This window comes from Scyliorhinus torazame, chromosome 3, assembly GCF_047496885.1.
Source record: "Scyliorhinus torazame isolate Kashiwa2021f chromosome 3, sScyTor2.1, whole genome shotgun sequence".
NCBI classification, from domain to species: domain Eukaryota; kingdom Metazoa; phylum Chordata; class Chondrichthyes; order Carcharhiniformes; family Scyliorhinidae; genus Scyliorhinus; species Scyliorhinus torazame.
The window spans coordinates 261,486,659-261,513,927 of NC_092709.1; the positions used below are offsets into that span (position 1 = coordinate 261,486,659).

Here is a 27,269-nt window from a genome sequence, read left to right on the forward strand (position 1 = left end):
TTTAAGTATTTTTCAGAGATTTTTCACATTTAGGTTTTAAGATTTCAAATTGGGCTTCAGAAAAAAAGTGGGACTACTCTCCTGCTACCTCATTGCCTCTGCCATAGTTGGAGGAGGATCAGGAGGACCAACAAGGGTGAAGGATCCCAGGCTAAATCACCACATGAAATGCTGCTGGCCCATGCCTTCTGATCCAGGTGGACTATTTCAGTCCTTGGCAGCACTTGAGTTGACTATTGTTCCCAAAGAAGCAATTATTAAGTTCTGCTACCTCTCCCTCCTTCCACCTGGCTTCTGGGTGATCTGCTGAGGACAGAACTCCAAACATATGTCATTTTATTAAAATAATCATGCTGTAATGGTAAGAACACAAATAACAGGAGCAGGATTAGACTATAGGGCCCGTTGAACCTGCTCGGCCATTTGATACGATCTTTTTGAGATCAAAAGTCTGTCTATCTCAGCCTTAAATATATTCATCAGTGAATCATCCACAACCCTCTTGGGGAGATAATTCTTAAGATTCACAACCCTTTAAGTGAAGAAATGTCACCTCATCTCCGTTCTAAATGATTGCCACCTTATCCTGAGACAGTGCTCCCGTGTTTCGATTCCCCAGCCACTGAAAGACAACATGTGTGTTTCCTCTGTCAAGCCGCATAAAAGAATTGTGTATGCTTTAATCAGATCACCTCACATTCTTCTCAACTTCAGAGAACATAGGCCCAGTTTACTGAACTACTCATGACAGGACAACTCTCTCATCCCAAGGACCCATCTAGTGAATCTTTGCTGCACTATGTCCAATACAAGTATATCCTTGTTAAGGAATGGGTTAAGAAACATTCCAATTAGATGCCTCATTGATCCAATAATTGACACTGATATGTAAAGAGGCTACAGGTGGCCTTGGAGGCATGAGATGTGATGATAAAGTTTGGTGATGTGTGTTCAAAGAAAAATAAAGGTGTTTTGGAAAAGGAGCAGAACTCTTGGCTAACATTGGTAGCAGAGAATGGTTGCTGTATAAATGTACAGGGTTGAAAGATACTTTTCCAGAGGGAAGAAAACAAAATATTTCATCAACCAAGGAGTGAGTGGGAAGGAAAAAGAAAATATTGCTGAACCTACGATAAAGATGGCCAGATATGACTATCCACCATTTACTTCTGAAAGGGATCCTACGAACAATGGAGAAGTGCAGTTGCTATGTGGACTAAGGTAATTGCCTTGGGAAAGATTAAATAAGGTATGGCAGTGGATCTTTCTCTACCTTATGAGAGTAAAATCCGAAGCAAAGTGTTTTCTGAACTGGAATTCGAAGAGTTAGACTCAGGCGAAGGTCTGGAGACTCTATTACAGCTTATGGATAAGATTTATCAAAAGGATGACTTGTTAAGTGCGCATGAAGCCTGGTCAGAATTCGATAGATTCCGGAAAACAGCATATCTCTATTGAGGACTATATAATGGAATTTAGCAGACTATACAAAAGGCTGCACAAACACCACCTGGAATTTTCACAATCTGTGTTGGCATTTAAGTTACTAGACTGTGCTAGAGTGTCCAATATGGATAGGCTCCTGGTTTTGACAGGAGCTAAGTTTGTGGATAATGATACCTTATTGGATCAGATGATAGAGGCCTTTGAGAAGTTCCTGGGAAAACATTCAATTTCTATGGCTCTCATGTCACAAATAGGTCAGCCAGCCATAAAGCAGACTATGGAAGATACACTACTGACAGGATGGCGAGATCGTATGGCAACAAGCAGGTTATGAGAATATGGAAGGAGATCGGAAGCTGGAAGTTATGAGGACAGAAACTCATTTAAAACTTATAATAGAAGGAGAGACATGAAATTAGGAAAATGAACCCCAAAAATGCCCAGGGTATGATAAATCGATGTTTTCGGTGTGACTCTCAATACCATTATGCTTTCAACTGTCCAACACGTTATAATAGTGTTTGAAGCTACACATGACATGGAAAAGTCGGAAGAGGAAAAAGATAGTGACCAGAAAGAAGGCATTGTCCTCTTAACAATCAGTTTTACTCTGATAATGAGGGTGTTGGTTGCAGAATCCTTCAATTGTGCTGTATTGGACAGTGGCTGCACATCTACTGTGTGTGGAATTAACTGGTTAAAATGTTACCTGGACACTTTGAATGCTGAAAATCGTAACAAGGTTAAGGAATTTGAAAGTTCCACAAATTTCAAGTTTAGGATGATAATACTCTGAAGTCGCTGAAAAGAGTGGTGATCTCTTGCAATATTGGCGGAGTGAATAATTTCATTAGCACGGATGTTGTATCAAGTGCGATACCTTTGCTTCTGAGCACACCGTCTATGAAGAAAGCACACATGAAACTGGATATGGAACAGGATAAGGCAACCGTTTTTGGAAAGACGGTGGACTTAAAATTTACACAGTCGGGACACTATTGTATTCCGTTGCTGACAAATAATATTTCAGGTGCAGTTGTTAAGGATGTGTTATTGGCAGCTGGAAATGGGACTTTAGCTGATAAAAAGCGTGTTGTATTAAAACTGATGTGGAGATGCTGGCGTTGGACTGGGGTGACCACAGTAAGAAGTCTTACAACACCAGGTTAAAGTCCAACAGGTTTGTTTCAAATCACTAGCTTTCAGAGCACTGCTCCTTCCTCAGGTGAACCTCATTTCACCTGAGGAAGGAGCAGTGCTCCAAAAGCTAGAGATTTGAAACAAACCTGTTGGACTTTAACCTGGTGTTGTAAGACTTCTTACCGTATTAAAACTACAAAGCAATTTGCGCATCCGTCTCCTCGGAGGTTGAAAAATTTATTAAAGAATGCAGGGGTAAGGGATGACGACTATACAAAGCTGATAGAACAGGTTAGTGATCGCTGTGAGGTTTGTAGGAAGTGCAGAAGGACACCATCACGACTGATAGTAACCCTACCCTTGGCCAGGGATTTTAACGACATTGTGGACATGGACCTTATGATCTGGGATAAAGCTAACAATATATTTATTTTGCATTTTGCAGATTTAGCAACCAGATTTAGTCAAGCAACCATTGTATGAAGTAAAGAAAAGAGAGTAATCCTGGATCACATCGTGGAAAAATGGATAGGGACAGCAATGGGCCCACCGGCAAAATTCTTTACAGACAACAGGGGAGAATTTGCTAATGAGTTTAGGGATATGTGTGAAAACCTAAATATCATAGTTATGAATATGGCTGCGGAAAGCCCATTTCGTAATGGTGTGTGTGAAAGAAACCATGCAGTAATAGATGACATGCTCTGGAAAATTTTGGCAGATAGACCAAATTGCAAGTTAAATTCAGCCTTAGCATGGGCGGTACATGCGAAGAATTTGTTGCAGATGGTTGGGGACTATAGCCCCTATCAATTCATGTTTGGTAGAAATCCATCCATTTTGGATGACCAGCCTCCAGCTTGGGAAGGGACTACAATTAGCCCTGCCTTTGCTGAGCATTTAAATGCATTACATAGCAATAGAAAAGCTTTTTTGGAGGCAGAAGTCTCTGAAAGAATTCGCAGAGCTTTAAGGCATAGTGTACGGCCATCAAATACCGTTTTTCAGCAAGGAGACATAGTATACTATAAAAGAGACAATTTTAATGCATGGAAAGGCCCAGGGAAGATCATAGGCATAGGTGGCAAAACAATTATTTTGCAACATGGCAATCAGACTGTTAGGGTACGTCCATCAAGGATAATGTGTACAGATTACAAATTTTCAAGTTTTGACAGAGCAGACAGACATGATGAAGAATCAGGGTCATCTGGTACGCACGTTTTACAGAACTATGAGGACCAGTGAACTGATATAGACAGGGTTTCTGTGGAGGAACACAATACTTCTGGTGAATTAAAACAGGCCATTTTTCCAAAAGGCCAACTGCCAAAAGTTGGTACAAATGTGGCATACTTGCCTGAAGGGTCTAGTGAATGGAAGGATGCAACTGTTATTAGTCGAGCAGGGAAGGCCACTGGAAAGTATAAACATTGGTTGAATGGACAGCATTCAGGGGAGGGAGTCAAGACAATGGATTGGGAATACGAAGTTCAACAATGGAGGGCACAGAAACGCAGTGCCAGTTCAGATAGTACATCGGATAGTGAACATGTTCGCAGGAAAAGGTCGAGAATTATTGAAAGGACATCCCCCAGCAGAAGGGACAGATCAAGCAGTAGCAGTAAGAACGAGATACCAGGCGGGATAGGGGACGTAGTTTGTCAAGGTCTCGGAACATGGGTAAGACTATGAATGCTACTAGGAGTAGAAGCCCACATGCATGTGAGATTTTGGTGGCCTCCAACAAATTGGATGAAAAAATTATCGAAGATGCCAAACAGCAAGAACTGCAGAGTTGGAGTGAATTTGGGGTACACACGGAAGTACCGGATAGCGGAAAAAGAGCTCTATCCCACAGATGGATTTGCATGGAAAGGGTTCTTCCAGATGGAACTTGTAAGGTAAAGGCCAGGCTTGTGGCAAGGGGATTTGAAGAAAACTTCAAAGATCAGGATTTAACGGTAGATTCACCTACGGCAGGGAAGGTTATTTTAAATATCTTCTTGGCTCTATTAGCCACAAAGGCATGGGAATGCAAATCTCTATATATAAAAGCTGGCTTTTTGCAGGGGCAGCAGCTTCAGAGAGTTTTTTCTCTGTCCTAAAGAGGCAGCTAACACAGAAGGGACACTCTGGAAGTTGAACAAACGTGTATATGGTTTAAATGATGCGTCTAAGGTCTGGTATTTTTCGGTAAGGTCAGTTTTGTTAAAGCTAGGCTGTTGCCAGTCGAAAGCAGATCCAGCAATGGTTTACTGGCACCATAAAGGAAGTCTTTCTGTCATCTTTATGATGCATCTTGATGATTTTTTGTGGGGTGGGACTAGTGATTTCGAAGCTATTGTAATCTTTGGGTTGAGGAAAGAATTCGGGGTTGTAAGTCAGGTTTCCGGTGCATCTAAATATATTGGACTGGAAATCGGACAGACGTAAGTTAGGGGCAACTTTACGTCAACAATCTTATTTGGAGAGCATCAGCCCAGTAGCAGTTAGTCGTAGTCGGGTTTCATATAAAGATGCAGTGGTTTCAAAGACGGAGAAAGAGCAACTGCGAAGTTTAATTGGGCAACTGAATTGGTTAGGTCGACAGACTAGACCGGACGCTAGTTTTGATGTCTTAGAGTTGAGTACAAAAATGAATGATCCTAAAGTGGAAGACATAATGAGGGCAAATAAAGCGTTGGTCAAACTAAAAATGCAGGAGTGTGTTTAGAGGTTCCTGGTTTTAGGTGATCTTAGGCACTTGAAACTCATAGTTCATAGCGATGCGTCCGATGAAAATTTATGTGATGGGGTTACAATAGAACATGACAGCGCAGTACAGGCCCTTTGGCCCTCGCTGTTGCGCCGACCTGTGAAACCAATCTAAAGCCCATCCACACTATTCCATTATCATCCATATGTTTATCCAATGACCATTTAAATGCCCTTAATGTTGGCGAGTCCACTACTGTTGCAGGCAGGGCATTCCACGCCCCTACTATTATCTGAGTAAAGAACCTACCTCTGACATCTGTCCTATATCTATCTCCCCTCAATTTAAAGCTATGTCCCCTCGTGCTAGCTATCACCACCTGAGGAAAAAGGCTCTCACTGTCCACCCTATCTAATCCTCTGATCATCTTGTATGCTTCTTTTAAGTCACCTCTTAACCTTCTTCTCTCTAACGAAAACAGCATCAAGTCCCTCAGCCCTTCCTCATAAGATCTTCCCTCCATACCAGGCAACATCCTGGTAAATCTCCTCTGCACCCTTTCCAATGCTTCCACATCCTTCCTATAATGCGGTGACCAGAGCTGCACGCAATACTCCAAATACAGCCGCACCAGAGTTTTGTACAGCTGCAACATGACCTCATGGCTCCGAATCTCAATCCTCTACCAATAAAAGCTAACACACCGTACGCCTTCTTAACAACCCTATCAACCTGGGTGGCAACTTTCAGGGATCTATGTACATGGACATCGAGATCTCTCTGCTCATCCACACTACCAAGAATCTTACCATTAGCCCAGTACTCTGTATTCCTGTTATTCCTTCCAAAATGAATCACCTCACACTTTTCTGCATTAAACTCCATTTGCCACTTCTCAGCCCAGCTCTGCAGCTTATCTATGTCCCTTGGTAACCTGCAACATCGTTCTGCACTGTCCACAACTCCACTGACTTTAGTGTCATCCGCAAATTTACTCCCCCATCCTTCTACGCCCTCCTCCAGGTCATTTATAAAAATAACAAACAGCAGTGGCCCCAAAACAGAACCTTCTGGTACACCACAAGTAACTGAACTCTAGGCTGAACATTTCCCATCAACCACCACCCTCTGTCTTCTTACAGCTAGACAATTTCTGATCCAAACCGCTAAATCACCCTCAATCCCATGCCTCCGTATTTTCTGCAATAGCCTACCATGAGGAACCTTATCAAACGCTTTACTAAAATCCATATACACCACATCAACTGCTTTACCCTTGTCCACCTGTTTTATCACCTTCTCAAAGAACTCAATAAGGTTTGTGAGGCACGACCTATCCTTCACAAAACCGTGTTGACTATCCCTAATCAAACTATTCCATTCTAGATGATTATAAATCCTATCTCTTATAATCCTTTCCAAGACTTTGCCCATAACAGAAGTAAGACTCACTGGCCTATAATTACTGGGGTTGTCTCTACTCCCCTTCTTGAACAAGGGGACAACATTTGCTATCCTCCAGTCTTCTGGCACTATTCCTGGAGACAGTGGCGACATAACGATCAAAGCCAAAGGCTCTGCAATCTTCCCAGAGAATCCTGGGATAAATCCCATCCGGCCCAGGGGACTTATCTATTTTCACACTTTCCACAATTGCTAACACCTCCTCATTATGAACCTCAATCCCGTCTAGTCTAGTAGCCTGTATCTCAGTATTCTCCTCGACAACATTGTCTTTTTCCTGTGTGAATACTGACGAAAATATTCATTTAGCACCTCTCCTATCTCCTCGGACTCCACGCACAACTTCCCACTACTGTCCTTGACTGGCCCTACTCTTACCCTAGTCATTCTTTTATTCCTGACATACCTATACAAAGCTTTAGGGTTTTCCTTGATCCTACCTGCCAAGGATTTCTCATGTCCCCTCCTGGCTCTTCTTAGCTCTCTCTTTAGGTCCTTCCTGGCTAACTTGTAACTCTCAAGTGCCCTAACTGAACCTTCACGTCTCATTTTTGCATAAGCTTCCTCTTGACAAGTGATTCAACTACTTTAGTAAACCACGGTTCCCTCGCTCGACGACTTCCTCCCTGCCTGACAGGTACATACTTATCAAGGACACGCAGTAGCTGTTCCTTGAACAAGCTCCACATTTCAATTGTACCCATCCCCTGCAGTTTCCTTCCCCAACCTATGCATCCTAAGTCTTGCCTAATCGCATCATAATTGCCTTTCCCCCAGCTATAACTCTTGCCCTGCGGTATATAACTATCCCTTTCCATCGCTAAAGTAAACGTAACTGAATTGTTGTCACTATCACCAAAGTGCTCACCTACCTCCAAATCTAACACCTGGCCTGGTTCATTACCCAGTACCAAATCCAATGTGGCCTCGCCTCTCGTTGGCCTATCTACATACTGTGTCAGGAAACCCTCCTGCACACATTGGATAAAAACTGACCCACCTAAATATTAGAACTATAGCATTTCCAGTCAATATTTGGAAAATTAAAGTCTCCCATAACAACTACCCTGTTGCTTTCGCTCCTATCCACAATCATCTTTGCAATCCTTCCCTATACATCTCTGGAACTTTTCGGAGGCCTGTGGAAAACTCCAAACTGGGTGACCTCTCCTTTCCTGTTTCTAACCTCAGCCCATACTACCTCAGTAGACGAGTCCTCATCAAACATACTTTCTGCCACCGTAATACTGTCCTTGACTAACAATGCCACACCTTCCCCTCTTTTACCACCTTCTCTGAGCTTACTGAAACATCTAAACCCCGGAACCTGCAACAACCATTCCTGTCCCTGCACTATCCATGTCTCCGAAATGGCCACAACATCGATGTCCCAGGTACCAACCCATGCTGCAAGTTCACCCACCTTATTCCGGATGCTCCTGGCGTTGAAGTAGACACACTTCAAACTACCTTCCTGCCGGTACACTCCTGCGACCTTGGAACCTTACTCATTACCTCACTACTCTCAACCTCCTATACACTGGAGCTACAATTCCGGTTCCCATCCCCCTGCTGAATTAGTTTAAACCCTTCTGAAGAGCATTAGCAAATTTCCGCCCCAGGATATTGGTACCCCACTGGTTCAGGTGTAGACCATCCTGTTTAAAGAGGTCCCACCTATCCCAGAATGAGCCCCAATTATCCAGGTATCTGAATCTCTCCCTCCTGGACCATCCCTGTAGCCACGTGTTCAACTGTTCTCTCTCCCTATTCCTCGTCTCGCCAGCTCGTGGCACAGGTAACAATCCAGAGATAATAACTCTGTTTGTTCTAGCTCTAAGATTCCACCCTTGCTCCCTGAATACCTGCCTTACATCCCCATCCCTTTTCCTACCTATGTCGTTGGTGCCTATGTGGACCACGACTTGGGGCTGCTTCCCCCCCCCCCCTTAAGGATCCCGAAAACACGATCCGAGACATCATGGACCCTGGCACCTGGGAGGCAACACACCAACCACGAGTCTTTCTCATTCCCAAAGAATCTCCTATCTGTCCCCCTAACTATGGAGTCCCCAAAGACTAATGCTCTACTCCTCTTCCCCCCCTTCCCTTCTGAGCAACAGGGACAGACTCTGTGCAAGAGACCTGTACCCCATGGCTTACCCCTGGTAAGTCATCCCCCCCACCAGTATCCAAAGCGGTATACTTGTTACTAAGGGGATCCCTATACTGACTGCTTCCTCCCAACCCCTCTCACCGTCACCCATCTATCTTCATTCTTCGGAGTAACTGAAGCTTCTATCTATGACCACCTCTGCCTCCCGAATGATCCGATGTTCATCCAACTTCAGTTCCCTAATGTGGTTTTTGAGGAGCTGGAAATGGGTGCACTTCCCACAGGTGAAATCAGCAGGGACACTGACAGTGACCCTCACCTCAAACATTCTGCAGGAGGAACATTGCACTGCCTTCCCTGCCATTCCCTCTACATAACTTGCAGACAAAACAAGAAAAAGAAAGAAAGAAAGACCTTGCCTGATATTCACTCAACCCCTTAGGTTAGAGGAGGTGGCTCCTCTCCCGCGCTTTTAAATCTCTGGCTCCTCTCCCGCGCTTTTAAATCTCCGGCTCCTCTCCCGCTTTTAAATCTCTGGCTCCTCTCCCGCTTTTAAATCTTAAGCGCAGGTTTCATAATTTTCCTTCTGGGGAACAATGATAAATGTTGCCCTCTTGTGTGGGAAACAAAGAAAATAAGAAGTGTGGTCAAAAGCACTCTGGCTACTGGGACTTTAAGCCTTGTAGAGGCGGTGGATATGGACTTTTATATATCTCAGATAGAGACAGACATTTTGGGATTAGGGGATTTGGGTAACATACCCATTGAGTGTTACATTGACAATAAACCCCTGTGGGAAAATGTGCACTCTGTAAAGTGTCAATGAGAAAAGGCTAAGGATAGACTTCGCAAGTTTGAAGCAGATGTTGGACAGAGGGGAGATAGCAAAAATTAAATGGGCCGACAATAGCTATCAATTATCTGACTGTTTAACGAAAAGAGGGGCTAGTTCACAGAAACTTTTGGATATTGTCAATGAAGGGCGCCTGTTTCTGTGACTTTGATTTCAGTGTTTTCCTTCAAAACAAAAAATGGAAAAAAAGAGGGAGGAAATTGCGTGTGTTTTTGAGTTTCTTGTAATTTTGCTTTCACCAAATTATTTTTTTTCACCAAGTAAGGGGAGACTGTTAAGGAATGGGTTAAAAACATTGCAATTAGATGTCTCATTGATCCAATAATTGGCACTGATATGTAAAGGGGCTACAGGTGGCCTTGGGGGCATGTGATGTGATGATAGAATTTGGTGCTGAGTGTGTTCAAAGAAAAATAAAGGTGTTTGGGAAAGGAGCAGAACTCTTGACTCTTTACTCAACAGCAGCCAGAGGCTAACAATCCTTACTTCAATATAAAGACCAAAACTGTACATAACATTCTAGGTGTGGTCTCACGAAAGTCCTGCATAATTGCCACAACACTTCTTTCTTGTTGTACTGCAATCCCCTTCCAATAAAGGGAAATATGCCATTTGCTTGCTGAACGTGCATCTACCTGCAGTCACTGAAAACAAGAATGCAGGTGCAGCGAGAAATTAAGAAGGCAAATGGTATGGAAACATAGAAAATAGAAGTAGAAGGAGGCCATTCGTTATGATCATTGATGGTCATCAAGTTCAGTACCCTGATCCTGCCTTCCTTCCATATCCCTTTTAGCCCCAAGAGCTATATCCAATTCCTTCTTGAAATTACACAATGTTTTGGCCTCAACTACTTTCTGTGGTATCGAATTCCACAGATTCACCACTCTCTGGGTGAAAACATTTCTCCTCGCCTTCATTGCAAGAGGACTTGAGTATAGGGACAAAAATGTCTTACTGCAGCTGTACATGGCTTTGATAAGACACACCTGGAGTACTGTGTGCAGTTTTTGTTTCCCTAGCTAATAAAAGATATACTTGCTGAAGAGTGAGTGCAGTGAAGGTTCACCAGATTGACTCCCGGGATGGCAGGATTGTCATATAAAGTGAAATTGGATCGACTAGGCCTGTATTCACTGGAATTTAGAAGAATGAGACGGGACCTCATTGAAACGCATAGTATTCTGACAAGGCTGGACAGATTGGATGCAAGGCTGATGTTTCCCCTGGCTAAGATTTCTAGGACAAGGGGGTTAAAGTCTCAGGATACAGGGTAGGCCATCTGGGACAAAGATGAGGGAGAAACTTCTTCACCTAGAGGATGGTGAACCAGTGGAATTCTGGACCACTGAAGGCTGAGGAGGCAAGTGACTGAGTATATTTAAGGAGGAAATAGATAGATTTCTACATGCTCCAGGTGAGTGTGGGAATAAGGTGTTGAGATAGCGGATCAGCCACTATCACATTGAATGGCAGAGCTGGAAATGACCTACACCTCATATTTTCTATGTCTCTATGCTAACTTCCTGTATTTCCTTGTAAATGTACCAAGGCTCTCTGAACACCAACATTTACAAGTTTCACCCCTTTTAAAAAATATTCTGCCTTTCTATTATGGCGAAAGTGAATAACGTCAGACTTCCCCACATTACACTCCATTAGCCATTTTGTTGCCCATTTGCTTAACCTACCTCTATATCTCGGAATTCTTCCTGCTTTCTGTCTCCCTTCTTTCTTGAATAATGGTGTTACATTTGCTAATTTCCAATATGCTTGGGACTGTTCCATCCTGTTTTTGTATTCTTGACTAATTTGCTCTCATATTTTATTTTTATCACTTTTTAGTGACTCTTTGATGGTTTCGAAAATACACCCAATCCTCAGACTTTCTACTATTCTTTGCAACATTATAAGCCTTTTACATTCTAATACTATCCGTAACCTCCTTAGTGAGTCACAAATGGACAGTGGTATTAATTATGCTCTTCGACTAATGAAAAGTACCTAATCTCTGTCTATTTTGATTTCAATAACAGGTCGTAAGTTCTTCCTGGTCAATCAAGGGTTTGCTAGCCACAAGTGCCCTGGATGGAACCATTCGCCTGTGGACTTTAACAAAAAACACAGTTTCTTTAATGCAAACGATTTGCTTTAAAGTTTGGTATGTTTACATGGGTTTTACAAACATATCTTGATCTTGTGATGCATACTTTGTTAATATTTTGGCAAATGCATGTGCGAGACATGTCGAAGTTTGGCAGTTGGTGTATGTCCTGAAAACTGTAGAACACTCCAGAATAGATTCACCGACAATTATATTTCAAACCCACAGAATAGGCTCGAGCGGCTGAATGGCCTACTCCTGTTCCTTGTTCATATGTTTGTATGCCAAGGCACCAAGACTACTTATGGCAGTTTTGGTAATAGACATACTGATGTTCCTTCACCACTGACTCCAGTTTCCCCAAAGTAAAGCTTCCAGAAATGGCACCATTAATCCTTCCTGATTTCCTCATCTTGTTTTTAACCAGTGATCTGGTCCACGTCTGAAGAAAGATCATTGACCTGAAAAGTTAACTTGTTTCTTTCCCTGTATGTGGTGCCAGACCTGCTGAAAATTTCTTGGATTCTTATTTCAAATTTCCAGCATCAGTATTTTATTGTTGTAGTTGGTGGCAAAGTGTCCAGGTGGCACTGCCAGGTTGGCGGTGCCAAGGTGGCATTTTTTGCGTGTGTGCGCAATTGGGCCGGAGTTGCCCACCGTGGGTGTTGTGGGATTAGGGGGGAGGGGGGGCGGGGCAGGGCAGGTCAGATATTCTTTTTGGAAATAGCATGCCGATCTCTCGCTACAATGGGAAATTCCAACGAGTGGAGATCCCCATTGTAAAAAACGGGGCTCACATTCCCCGTTTAGACCCCTTATTCAAAGGGGGTTGCGTTGGATAGCCATGTGTTTCTCGGCAGCTCGCTTGGGGACTTTGTCCATTTTGGGAAGTTTGCGTCCCAAGTGTTGTTGGATAGTGGTGGGGAATTCGTCGGCATAGCTCCAGGAAACTCCCAACAAAACCCGCCACTTCAAAAGCTTTCATTAAATCACGTCCTAATGTCTCGTTTGTATGACCCACGCTTGAGACCGTGCAGTACTCCATCAGTACTGCACAGAAGTATCAACTTAGATTACAGTTGCAGTCCTGGAGTGAGTTTTGATGCTATCATCAAGCCAAACTGACTCATGGGTGGGAATTTCAGCAATGGGTGAGTTTGGGTCAAGTGGAATGTAATAATATTGAGCATTTCAAACTCAACTTCTGGTTTTAATTGAGGCAGGTGGGGGACCGGTAGGCAACCAACTTGCTATAAGCGATTTATGTATTATAACGAGGTTGCATTCCCCCAAAATAATTTCTATTTTAAATTTTGCCCTGACCAGTCGGACTTCTTGGGCCTTGGGAAATTCACCAGCAAGCGGGAGCTGAGAACTGCTGCATCCTGCTTTAAGTGTCTTCCGAATGCCTTTTCACTTCTCTGCTGGATCAAGTTTATCTGCCTATCCCCATCACCCAAAAGCAACCTGTATACGAGGGGGAGGCAGTGGCGTAGTGATATTGTTGCTGGACTAATAATCCAGACCCAAAGTCATGCTCTGGGGACCTGGGTTCGAATCCTGCCACGACAGTTGGTGACATTTGAATTCAATAAAAACCTGGAATTAAAAGTCTAAAGATGAGCGTGAAACCAATGTCGATTGTCAGAACCCATCTGGTTCACTAACGTCCTTTAGGGAAAGAAATCTGTTGTGCTTACCTGGTCTGGCCTACATGTGGCTCCAGATCCACAGCAATCTGGTTGACTCTTAATTGCCCTCAGGGAGGGGCAATAAATGGTGGCCACCCAGCAATGCCCACAGCCCATGAACGAATAAAAAAGACACCTCCACCCTCTGGCCACAAGCTCTCACTGACCTGAACTTTCTCCCTTGTGTTTTTTGTTCAGAATGTCTCGCAACCGTCCCCACAATATCTCTTCCTCTCCACATGCTCGGGAAAAAAATAGCGACACCATTTTTCAATTTGGCAGGCACTGAGGGAAGCCCATTCTCAAAACAGCCTTCCCGTATCCTCCCCGTAATTATCTGGGCTGTGCAGTTGTATTTATATATTTAGCAGAGAACAAACAATGCAATTTTGGTCATCATTGTGAAATCTCCTTTTATTGCCCTTTTTATGATCCTGTCAGTGAGGACTCAGATAAGAGTACGCCTACAGGTGATGTCAATTTGTCTCCTGTACGCTGGAGTACAAGTGGTGGATTCTTGGCAGTTTCGCAAGACAGAATAATCAACATATATCTAGTGGACGGTAAGAAAACGATAATAAATATGATCCATTGCATACACTGCCTCCTTATTTTGGAACATAATTTTCATTACATTGCTGTGTGTTAATGTGTCAAAATGTCTAAACGGCAAATTGATTGCACAGCAATCAGAAGTAGCGAATGCACAGAAACAGCCAATTCAGTACAACAAGTCTAGGCTAGTGTTTATGTGACACATGAAGGCTCTTCCCACCATTTTTCAACTAACCCCATCAACACATCCTTTGATTGCTTACTCCTTTGTGTATTTATCTAACTTCCCCTTAAATGTATCTCGGAAGGGTAGGTCATGCCTCGCAAACCTTATTGAGTTCTTTGAGAAGGTGACCAAACAGGTGGTTGAGGGTAAAGCAGTTGATGTGGTGTATATGGATTTCAGTAAAGCATTTGATAAGGTTCCCCACAGTAGGCTACTGCAGAAAAGACAGAGGCATGGGATTCAGGGTGATTTAGCAGTTTGGATCAGAAATTGGCTAGCTGGAAGAAGACAAAGAGTGGTGGTTGATGGGAAATGTTCAGACTGGAGTCCAGTTACTAGTGGTGTACCACAGGGATCTGTTTTGGGGCCACTGCTGTTTGTCATTTTTATAAATGACCTGGAGGGTAGAAGGATGGGTGAGTAAATTTGCAGATGACACTAAAGTCGGTGGAGTTGTGGACAGTGCAGAAGGATGTTACATGTTACAGAGGGACATAGATAAGCTGCAGCGTTGGACTGAGAGGTTGCAAATGGAGTTTAATGCAGAAAAGTGTGATGTGATTCATTTTGCAAGGAATAACAGGAAGACAGAGTACTGGGCTAATGGTAAGATTCTTGGCAGTGTGGATGAGCAGAGAGATCTCGGTGTCCATGTACATAGATCCCTGAAAGTTGCCACCCAGGTTGAGAGTGTTGTTAAGAAGGCGTACGGTGTGTTAGCTTTTATTGGTAGAGGGATTGAGTTTCGGAGCTATGAGGTCATGTTGCAGCTGTACAAAACTCTGGTGCGGCCGCATTTGGAGTATTGTGTGCAGTTCTGGTCGCCGCATTATAGGAAGGATGTGGAAGCATTGGAAAGGGTGCAGAGATTTACCAGAATGTTGCCTGGTATGGAGGGAAGATCTTATGAGGAAAGGCTGAGGGACTTGAGGCTGTTTTCGTTAGAGAGAAGAAGGTTAAGAGGTGACTTAATTGAGGCATACAAGATGATCAGAGGATTGGATAGGGTGGACAGTGAGAGCCTTTTTCCTCGGATGGTGATGTCTAGCACGAGGGGACATAGCTTTAAATTGAGGGGAGATAGATATAAGACAGATGTCAGAGGTAGGTTCTTTATTCAGAGAGTAGTAAGGGTGTGGGATGCCCTGCCTGCAACTGTAGTGGACTCGCCAACACTAAGGGCATTCAAATGGTCATTGGATAGACATATGGACGATAAAGGAATAGTGTAGATGGGCTTCAGAGTGGCTTCACAGGTCGGCGCAACATCGAGGGCCAAAGGGCCTGTACTGCGCTGTAATGTTCTGTGTTCTATGGATGGTTGCCTCAGCTTCTCCTTGTAGCTGGTTCCACACTGTAACCACCCTCTCAATGGATTAATGGTTATCTTATGATAATAGCTCCTAGTCTGTCTCATCTGCAAGTGGAAAACATGGGCTGAATTCTCTGCCCCACCACTTTTCTGCCCCTACCCGCCGGCGGAATTCTCATGGGTTTCCCATTGTGGGGCAGCCCTACGCCGTCGGGAAACACCCGGGCACCGGCAAAACGGAAAATGCCGCCGGCGTAGAATCCAGCCCCATATTTTCAGCATCTGCCCTAGCAAACCCTCTCAAAGATCTTAAAGACCTCTATCAACTCACTCTCAATTTTCTGTTCTCTAAAGAAAATAGCCTGACTCTCTCAGTTCTGATATTTTCCTAAACCATTTTTGTAATATAATTTTATAATTATATTATATTTTTTATAATATAAAGAGTAGAACTGTGCATGGTACTCCAGGTGTGTTCTAACCATGCGGAAACAAGTTGCTGGGTCTGCCAGGCATACAGCATGAGAATGTCTCTTTCTGAACAGTAAGATTGTCACCGTTTGCCAAGATGAAAGCTATTGATAAAAAGCAGGTAGGTGGAAAATTGATTTAGTTTAAAAATATTCTTCACTGCGAATGAATATTTATTTGAAAACCTTAATGCTTATTCATTGTTAGACACAGAGAAGTGGAAAATGGAATTTACTTTTTAAAATAATATAGATTTTGCTTCATATTTTAGGAATTACTGACCAAACATTCTGAAACTAAACACTAGATTCTTATCAAGTGGATGGTATATGATCCTCTCTCATCTGCCTGAATGAAAACTTAAATATTTAAAGGTGATTGGACATGTATTATTCCGTGTCACAGTTAACCTCAAATACCATATACAAGCTGGCATGGGGATACGGTCATTACACCTTCACGAAGCACCGCTGTTATACTCAGAGTTTCCTTGTATGTTGGGTGTTCTGAAACGTTTTTTCTGTTTAACAGGAAGCCATAGGATTTTTTAATCCAAGTGTTCTTTTCTGGTAGATACTGACCAGTTTTGCTGGAAGTACATTTCTATAAGCATAGAAGCAAGGAAAGGGTGTAAGAATAAAGATTATTTGCCTACTTGTGATTTCCTCCTTATGACGAGTGGGACAGAAGAATTTAAGGTAATTAATAACAGCAGAAAAAAGAATTGGCGAATCTTCAGGAACTAGAGGCCGTAGTCCACACCGTTACCAACGACATAGAGAAAAAGAGGGATGTCCTGCAGTCAGAATTTAGGGAGCTCGGCAGGAAATTAGCAAGCAAGAGTTCAAAAGTAGTAATCTCCAGATTACTCCTCATACCACATGCAGATGAGTATAGAAATAGGACGATTGGCGCCGGCTTTAGATTCTATAGACATTGGGATCAGCTCTGGGGAAAATGGGACCTATATGGGTCCGACATAAATACAGCTGAGGCGATTTGCTAGTGTTATTGGGTGAAGTTTAAACTGACTTGGCAGGTGTTGCGAACCAGGAGGTAATATAGAGAGGAATACCAAGAATACTGCGAGAAATACTTTGCCTTTCCAGGGTAATTTGAAGGAGACTAAGATCTTCTCAGGTCTGAAAGTGAGAGCTTTCGACCCACTTAACATGTTACACAGCGACCATGATCTGATCAGGACAGCCATTGTCCTGCAGAATAGCTTTGATGTGCTCTATTTCTGCATCAGCAAATGGTAAGGGCCCTATTTATAAGCTTGTCGGTTCAGTGCCAGATATATAGGCCGTAAGTCCTAACAATTGGCTGATCGAATCAAACAGCATGTTTCTTTGGTTGTTCATAATAGGCAGAAATGGAGATTATACTCAACCTGCCTGCGCTTGTAAAACCCAAAACAACACGTCTACTCTAAGATGTTATTCTGCGATTGGACAACACTTGCTGAAAAATCCGGAGTGTGCTGGTAGCTACACGAACGACTAGTTTAAGTTAATCATTTGAGCTCATAACCTAGCTTATGTATGCTTGCTAGAAGTGTAAAGGACCTGCTCTCTGAAAACAACAGGTTGATGTTCAAGTCTTGTGTCCTTTTTGAATTACCTGGGAACTTGGGGAGCCTTTAGTTATTTGTTGCCCTCTCCATGGCTCGGCCAATCATAGCCAACTTCCCAACTAATCAGCACCATCTTTCCGTAATATAAATTGTTGGGACTGTTTGAAATTTGACATTCTTCCATTTGTCCTGATGAATGCAAGGTGAAAAGCTTTGACCAACATGTCTTTTTCTTCACCCAAAGGGTTGTCAATCTTTGGAATTCCCAGTCCCATAGTGTTGAGATGCTCTGTTGAGAATAGTTAAGACTGCAAAAGACAGATTTTTGGTCCCTCAGAGAATCCAGTCAGATAGGAGGCAGGTGAGAAAAAGGCTTTGAGGCAAAAGATCAGCCATTATCGTATTGAATGTTAGAGCAGGCTCAAGGGGCCAAATGGACTTTACCTTTTTCTATTTCTTATGTTCTTTGTTTGCCCTTTTAAATATCATGCATCCTTTACATTCCATCCTACTTGCTGAGAAACCGCTCCCTGCACTAGTGTACCAAATCTTTGAAGTTTGATCATGTGTGCATCTCTGTCTGTGGATACTTCTCTATTATTTAGTCAAATTTGTCCAGATTTAGCAGTAGTAATTGTCATAATTCACTGTTATTACTTTGCTGAAACTGAAGTGCAGAGAAATGCCATATCTGGGCATTGCTGTCAATAATTCTGCAATTTTCCTGAACTGACTAGAACCTCCACTCTCGCACCATCACTCTCTGGAATAACCTTCGAAAATGTTGTCTTGTTGAATGAGGTGTAGTGTTTGTAATGACAAGCTGAGTTCATAATTATTGCTGAACAGCCTTATTGGCCCGGAAAAGCTAATTCTACACTTATGGAATGTCAACATTATCACATTTTAAAAGTTCACATTTTAAAATATTTATTTCAATCATTTCAGCTTCTGCTTAATCCCATCTGTATGTCCCAATAATTTATTTTGTTAACTTGAACATTTAATGAAAAGTGAAATTCAGTGCATTCTTACTCCTGGTTTGCAGTCTTTGAGAATATTTCAATATAATTGGCTGCTTACCCTACTTGATGATATCACTATTGCTGCACAGCTGGAGTTCACTTTCCTTGGAGCGAGATTCAAAATGGTATTATTAAGAAATGGAAAGTGCATATGCAGAGATTCCTGGATCTTAGTGGCAGCTATCATCAAGGTCAATGGTGCCAACACTGCTTCGCTGTTGTCTGGAATTCTGGCCACTGTGTTTGCATCTGCTGTGCCTGACTTGTTCCTTATGTTCTCTATTCCTCGAGGTCTCCCTTTGTCCCCTGCCTGCCTCCTGTATGTTGTATCGCTTTCTGCAAGTTAACAAACATTTTTTTTCTTCCAAAGGGAATCAAATCCATGTGAAGATTCAGCCTTCCTGGGTAACTACTTTAACCTGGGCGGATGTCCAAACACCATTTTTAAGCAAAGGGAATAGCAGACAAGCTGAGTTTCTATTAGTGGGTCGACTGGATGGATCAATTGGCTGCATTGAAGTTACAGAAACATCTGTTTCTGACACGATTGAACTAGTGCATTGTCAGAGAAAAGACGGTATGTTCAAATGATGGCAACCTCAACCTACATCCTATCGCTTCATGGCATAGTACTGACATTTCAAAAAAATGTTGCACTACGATAGTTGTGACAAAGGTCTCAGCAGTTCTCAGCAAATATTTCCTGATTATTTATTTGGTTGCATTTGCTCCAGGTGTTACCTTATAAAGCCCACAATTTTAGCTTGGCCTTCCACGAGGTATTTCCAGTTGAGAGACATCCCATAATTTCTTGCAGTAAATTTATCTTCAAGCCTTGTACATGGATGCTACCAGTGTAGCAATAAAGGTGGGGAGAGGGCTGACGGGGCAGGGTAGCTCTGTTGGATTGAACATAGATAATACAAAAATACTGAAAAACTTGATGGACCTCAGAGTTGGAAAATCGCCTTGCCTGGGTGGAATACATTCTAGGTCGATAAAGGAAGTTCGGGTGAACATTTTAGGCGCTCTGGCTGCCGTTTTCCAGTTCTCCTTGGATATATGGATGATGTCAGAATATTAGATTGGCAAAAAAGGACAGAGATAATAAGTAAAAAAATGTTTCAACACAAACCAGTTGCTGGGATCTAGAATATGCTATCGGCAAGGCCTAGGAAGCAGGTTCAGTAGTGACTTTCTAAAGGGAATGGGATAAATACTTGAAGTGAAACAACTGCAGGCCTACAGAGAAAGAGTAGGAGAATGGAACTTCAAAGGCACAGTGGGCTGAATAGTCTCCATGTGTGGCATATCATTCTAATATGCTTGAACTCTTCTTCATTAGTTCAGCATTAGTAGCACTACTGTTATGGGTCAGGGTTTAGAGAACCCCAAAGTGTATCATGGAGTTCACCTGACCACCAACTTTTAATAAATGGTGGTATGGGGAGCACACGGCCCACCCTAGAGGTGTGGTACAGCAGAAATGGAAAAGTATTTTTATAAACAAATCAATGTTTATCCTATGAACTCAAGTTAAACTTTTTAAAACAAACAGTGAATATCTTTGCAACCATTAATTCAAAGATAACCCCCAAAGAATACAACACTAAGTAATCCTTTAAGCTGTCCTTTTAACATCCAAAAGACTTAACAACCTTTAAACAGAAGCACATCAGAGTTTACATTCAATACTGAAAACATTTAAATTTCTGAATTCACAAAATGATCAAGAGATAGTCCTTCATAGCAGAGAGATTAACAGTACAGCTGCTTTGGCTGACTTCAGCTGCAACACACTGAAAAACGACAAAAAAGACAGACACGCCCAAGCTTTTCTCATTGAACCTAAAAAGCAGAACCAGAGCTCAGCTCGACCCACACTCTGACATCACTGCAGTAACATGAACAGCCAAACATTTCTTAAAGCGACATTCTCATGATACTACTCTGAGTTGACATTCAACATCTTCCTTGCAGAGGATATTCCATAATATCTAGTTTTCTGCTTCCTTGAACCATACAGCAGTCAGCTAAATGCATGTTTCACATGCCTCTACTCCTCCAATGTGGTTTCGACAGTTCACTGAATAATATTTTTTACACTACCATTTTTCAAACTAACTTTTTTGAGACATTGAGCTGTGATATCACATTGTTTCTGCCTATTTTGCACGATTTGCTGTACATGCAATATATTTTATAGTTACTATAATTTTATATAATGTACGCCACACCTTCAAGTTCCTTCTTATAAATATTGTATAAAATGTTCAACCTCTGAGGACTTTTATATGATAATCAAGTGTGAAACTAAAGCAAACCTGATTAAGGCTAACTCTAAAAAGCCTCTTTTAAAAAAACAACCCTCAATAAAATAAAGGGATGAATTTTACACTTTTCAGCAGGGAAGACGGTTCACCAGCTCCCACCCCCCAACTTTTAAAGGTACCGAATAAACCATCCATCAGGCAAATAGCAGCTGCCTGGTGGGACACTGGTCAGCAACCATGAGAAGGGTGGCAAGCGTACCACACCGGGACTCCAATGCAGGCCGTCCAGAGTGACGGATCAGACCATGAACCGGAAGTCAATCGCAACCACCCATTTAAAAGCAGCCTGATTTAGGTTAACTGCACAGTATTTAGTGGTCTTGAAGCAGTAGTTTGGAGCAAGAAGACTTGTAAATCAATTGAACTATGAAGCAACAACAGGTAAGAACTTGTTCTTATATTTTTGTGATTATTGTGAAGGCAGTGTATTATTCAAGATTGTTGTCAGGGATGAAAAACATTTGAGTGAACTGTCCCATTATGAATAACATGAGTTTAGAAAAAGATTCAAATTTTGCCCTTCAACTTTCTCCACAGATGTTGTGAGACCACTATGTGGCGGAGTGAATGGAGGTACCAGCTGTGGAGGAGCCCCAGATCAGAGGTCTCCCTGGTTTGATAATTACTCCCCGTGAGTCCTTCTCCAGGCTGTGATTGATCGGCGGGAGGTCCTCATGCCTGCTGACAGGAAGAGAAGATCTCCCAGCCAGACCAAAGCTGGCTGGAGAAAAGTCATGGAGGTAATGAGCAGCGGGAGGTTATCCACAGGATATGGCTGCAGTGCTGTAAAAAGATACATTAACCTCTTATCATCTGGCAGGGTAAGTTTGCAACCATTTTGCAGGTGGGCTTATATGGGAGGGTGTGATGTGTGTGAAACGTAAGATTGTCTAGTGTCTTGACCAAGTGCACAAAATGGCACAAAACAGACATGCCACTCCGCATGGCAATGGAGCATTTTTGCAATATGTGGTGGGGAGGGGTTGGCGGTACAACACCTGTTAGTTAGCAAGGATCTTTGAGAGTTGTTAGCCGCCAGCAAAGGACATGTTGGGCACACAATTGAAAACAACATTTTTCCGCAGCAGGTTAATTACAATGTCCCATCGTATTTGCAGGAGCAAAGTGCACATAGTGCTTAGAATCATAGAATCATAGAAGTTTACAGCATGGAAACAGGCCCTTCGGCCCAACCAGTCCATGCCGCCCAGTTTTTACCATTAAGCTAGTCCCAGTTGCCCGCACTTGGCCCATAACCCTCTATACCCATCTTACCCATGTAACTATCTAAATGTTTTTTAAAAGACACAATTGTACCCGCCTCTACTACTACCTCTGGCAGCCCATTCCAGACACTCACTACCCTCTGAGTAAAGAAATTGCCCCTCTGGGCCCTTCTGAATCTCTCCCCTCTCACCTTAAACCTATGCCCTCTAGTTTTAGACTCCCCTACCTTTGGGAAAAGATGTTGACTATCTACCTTATCTATGCCCCTCATTATTTTATAGACCTCTATAAGATCACCCCTAAGCCTCCTACGCTCCAGGGAAAAAAGTCCCAGTCTATCCAGCCTCTCCTTATAACTCAAACCATCAAGTCCCGGCAACATCCTAGTAAATCTTTTCTGCACTCTTTCCAGTTTAATAATATCCTTCCTATAATAGGGTGACCAGAACTGCACACAGTATTCCAAGTGTGGCCGTACCAATGTCTTGTACAACTTCAACAAGACGTCCCAACTCCTGTATTCAATGTTCTGACCAATGAAACCAAGCATGCCGAATGCCTTGAGAGAAGGCTAGGAGCAGAGGTGGTCAACCCAACTTGTTAATATTCACTCCTCTGGAGGAGGAAGAGCTGGAGTTGGCAGTGAACCAGTGGAGTTGCAGCATTGGCAAGGCGAGGTTGGAAGATCGAATAGAATCACAGAAAGGTTACAGCACAGAAGGAGGCCATTCAACCTAACTTGTCCATGCCAGCCCAAGGACCCACAAATGCCCTTTCTAACCCCACATTCCTGCGCCCAGTCCACAGCCTTGTTGCTTAGAGCACTTATAGTGCAAGTCCAGGTACTTTTTAAAAGAGTTTATGGTCTCTACCTCCACCACCAACTTGGGCAGCAAATTCCAGACAGCCACTACCCTCTGCGTAAAACAGTTTTTCCTCATTTCCCCTCTACACCTTCTGCCACGTATCTTGAATCTATGTCCCCTGGTTCTAGAATTATCCACCAAGGGAAAAATGTTATCCTGTCCACTCTGTGTTTTCCCCTCCAAAGTTTGTACACCTCAATTAAGTCACCCCTCAGCCTTCTTTGTTCCAAAGAAAATAACCCCAACCTATCCAATCTTTCCTCGGCGCTACACCTTTCTAGTCTTGGCATCATTCTTGTAACCTCCTCTGCACTCTCTCCAAAGCAATTAATTACATCCTTCCTGTAATGTGGTGACCAGAACTGCACACAATACTCCGTTGTAGCCTCGCCAGTGTTTTATACAATTCCAACATTATATCCTTACTTTTATGTTCCAAACCTCTGCCAAATGCTTTCTTAACAACCTTGTCTATTTGAACTGCTGTCTTTAGGGACCTGTGTACTTGTACGCCAAGATCTCTCACTTTATATACCCCTCTTAGTAAATTACCATTTATTGTGTACTCCCAATAACTGTGTTAAATTCCATCTGCGCTTTATCGCCCACTCCACCAATCCATCTATATCATTCTGGAGATTGTAGCTAATCTCTACACTGTCCACCACTCGGCCAATCTTTGTGTCATCTGCAAATTCGCCAAACGCGTCCCCACATTCACGTCCAAATCGTTAATATGTAACGCAGACAGTAAAATGGCCCTGGGGTGGTGATATGCATTGCTTTCTCCTGCAATGCTGAGTGGATGGGGGGTTCCGGGGAAAACTGGGGAAGGTAGCAGGGAGATAGCATTGATGGGTTTGGACTATGGAAACGTGCAGAATTTAGGAAGGAATGTGTGTTTCAATACTGAAGGGGCTGAGGTTTAAACCTTTGTTATCATCTCCAAGTGGTGCCGGTGTGTGTTTTTAGGAATTAAGTCACTTTGAAGTCATCTCAAATGATGATGGTGCCGTGCCTTTCATACTCTGTTTTCCCCACAGGTGGAACATCAGCAGCTGCAGACACCAGCCTGGAGGGACTTCTGTTAACCTCTAAGAGGAAGCCTCAGAGGATGCAATTGCACATCCTTGCTCTTCACCTAGCACCAGCGCAGATACACAGACCTTGATTGGTACGTGTGAGTTGACTCTGATTCTCACACTGGTGCAAGCAACTCACGGTCACAAGCATATGTCAGAGACTAAGGTAGAGCAGACCTCTCACACTTGCTGGAGACAATCAATACGCTGAACCCCAGGCTGATGATGAGCCTCTGGAGTTATACGTTCGCAGCAGATGCTAGACATGCAGTGCAAGGTACATGGGTTTGGTTTCAAAGGGGCTGCAAGCACTGGCACAGAGAGTGGAGGAGTCCATCCAGAACATGATCGCAGCGATCACCCACTCTTCAGAATGCATGGATTCCTCCATCGAAAGACTTTTGATTGTCATGGAGGACCAAACCCAGCAGCTCACTAATGGGGTACTGAGTACGCAATCTGATTTGTATCCCATCACCTTGAATCTGGGCTCCAGGGCTCAGAGCCAAGGTGAAAGGGGCACAAGGTGGCAGAAGTTACTCCCAGGTCCTGGTTCCGCTCCAGAAATCAGGGAGGGCCAAATAAATTGCACGGCCGTGGATGAGCAGGTGCTGTTGACATTGGGGGGCACCTCATAAGGCGTTTTTCAAGGTGACAGCCTCTGTGCCACTGATAGAAATGCCTCAGAATGTCACAGCGACAGATAAGCCTCCTGACACTGCAGGAGACTTACACCAGGCCGGTGCCCTCACGTCCTCAAGCGAACAAAGGATGCTCACCAAGATCATCCTCTGCAAAGGGGCGTAAGAATCAGCAGCTTGCCTCCAGCACAGCTGGCCGTGAGAGGGAAGCACCATACCGTAGCACGCGGAAAAGATTGAAGAAAAACATCTAATTAACATCATTAGTTCACAAGGGTGATTGCTCAGTTTTGTTAGGTATGAAATTTCTTGATTAATTTTGTTTTGCACTTGAGACTTCAACTGCATTAGTATTTAATGTGTATGATGTGCTGGGTTTTCTTTGGATTAATGGGCTTTTATGGGAGTTTATATTGGGCCTCTCTGACCTCATTTGCCACCATTACATAGACACATGCAGAGGCGACCCTGCTGTTGATAAATGGGGGATACCAACAGAAGGGGAGAGGGGCCAAGATGGTCCCTACAATCAAATTACAGGTGGCTAGTTAAACCTTCACATTATTAGTGAACATCTCGTCTCCCAGCGTCCAAAGCATCCTGCCCTTTGGTTTGCGGAGCTGGCTAGCATAATTCATGCTCCTCATTATCCTGCAACTCCTTATTAGAGGACTTAAGTTTGTTTCATTTGATCTTCCCTCTCTGGAGCATCAGGTTGTACAAGGCACAGAATACCACCACCAAGTCAGATTCAAGTGGGAAAGTATTGAAGAGCACCACCTGGTCAGTCCAAACTTCAAAGTCGTATTTTGAGTATCAATAGTCTGCTTAGTGATGGTCCTGGTGAAAACGTGGCTCTCATTGTACCTCCTCTCCAGCTCTGTGTAGATTTCGGTCTGGGATCAGAGGATATCTTTTGTCACAGAGAAGCCAACCATCTAAAGGCTCTAGTCCACAGAACACCCCTGGCACCTGGGAGTGTCTAAGTATTGGGCATGTCTGCTTCCAGGTTAGCATGGGCACGCCTCCATTATCCTTTGCATGTGGTCACATACAAGCTGCACATTCATGGACTAGTAATCTTTTTTATTAACATGTTCCCCTCACTGTCTCAATGGCACTTCAATTATTCTATGACCCTTTCACTTTTGGAAATCCTGCAATGTTAGTAAAGCCTCTTGACTGTCTGCTTGGTTGGCATTGTCATCGCTAAATGAAATGAACACACGGGCATGCCTGAACATTGCATCTATGAAAACCTTTATACAATGATCAGTCATTGGTTCTGATATCCCCACAAAGGCCTCCAGATGATATCTAGGAGGACCCAGGGTGAAAATATTCGTCAACGCTGACCTTCAATGCTTCAAGCATTGGATGGCCACCAGCACAATTTGAGGCAATCTCCCGAACCAATGTGTCATACAGTGATGTGACTGTCTCTCTGAAGAGATGCAATCTCCTCAGACACTGGCACTCTGACATCCTTTGCCAGTATACTCTGTTCGTTGGATAGTTCCTTCACCTACAGCTGACTGCTGCTGTTCTCTCTCACCTGTCGTTGGCCAACAACCTTCCTTCTCCTCTTTAGTCTTCAAGTTTAGAAGACTTCATAGCATTTTAATCGTGCAGGGAGATTACTTAGTGTAGCAATCTGAAGCATTTTCACGTCCTGGACTGTTCACAGAACAATACATTTCACTGTACCTCGATACACATGACAATAAATCTAAAACTAAAATCTGTCATTCCCAGGTGGTATGTTTTCAATCTAAAATACTTCATACAAGAATGAAAACGAACCTGTCATTTTAACAGCCAGAAGTTGATTGCATTTCAGAATCCTGGAAATGGGCCATGTATCCATCCTCTCAATTGTATTGATTTACACTCTCAGAAGTGGGAGAAGAAAATTAAGGTTTTCAGTGGCATGTGGTCTTGATTTGGTGTTGGTTTAATTTGGTGTTAGATATTCAGATCACCATAATTGAACAAAAAAATGTCAATTTTCCTTCCAAACTAAGTTCAAGTATTCACACTGTAAAATATGTTCAGGGCAGATTACTGGTTTTCATTATTTATCAAATAATTCTGATAACTAGAACACTGTTTAACACCAAGTACTCACAATTCCCTCCCCAAGAATAAGTAACATTTACGCATATTCAATTATGTCAGTAATTCAGTTGTCAATGCTTTAATAGTTTAAATTGTCTAGTTTGGTTGTATGCGTTGTACTTTTGAGGCTGTAACCCAATAAATGTCTCAATTGTTATCAGTTGCTGTTCAGTGCATTGCCTGGTACAGTGAAGACAAACCGATTGCAGTTGGATACTCTGATGGGAAAATTTTACTTACGACAAGAGAGCCTCATAATCCAGAAGAGCCTGTGATACTTGATTCATTTCAGGTAAACCATATGTTCCTCAAAAAAGTTCACACA

The 27,269-nt window shown here is 42.9% G+C and overlaps 1 protein-coding gene across 4 annotated transcripts in view; it reads left to right on the plus strand.

Annotated features, from left to right (window-relative positions):
* Positions 1-27,269, plus strand: part of LOC140409077 (probable E3 ubiquitin-protein ligase HERC1) — a 701,933-nt gene that overhangs the window by 465,247 nt on the left and 209,417 nt on the right. For all 4 annotated transcript variants that reach the window (XM_072497165.1, XM_072497164.1, XM_072497166.1 and 1 more), the window contains 4 exons: positions 11,754-11,878; positions 13,954-14,075; positions 19,048-19,254; positions 27,106-27,236. In XM_072497165.1, coding sequence (XP_072353266.1) covers positions 11,754-11,878; positions 13,954-14,075; positions 19,048-19,254; positions 27,106-27,236 — 585 coding nt within the window. The remainder of the gene's footprint in view (positions 1-11,753; positions 11,879-13,953; positions 14,076-19,047; positions 19,255-27,105; positions 27,237-27,269) is intronic.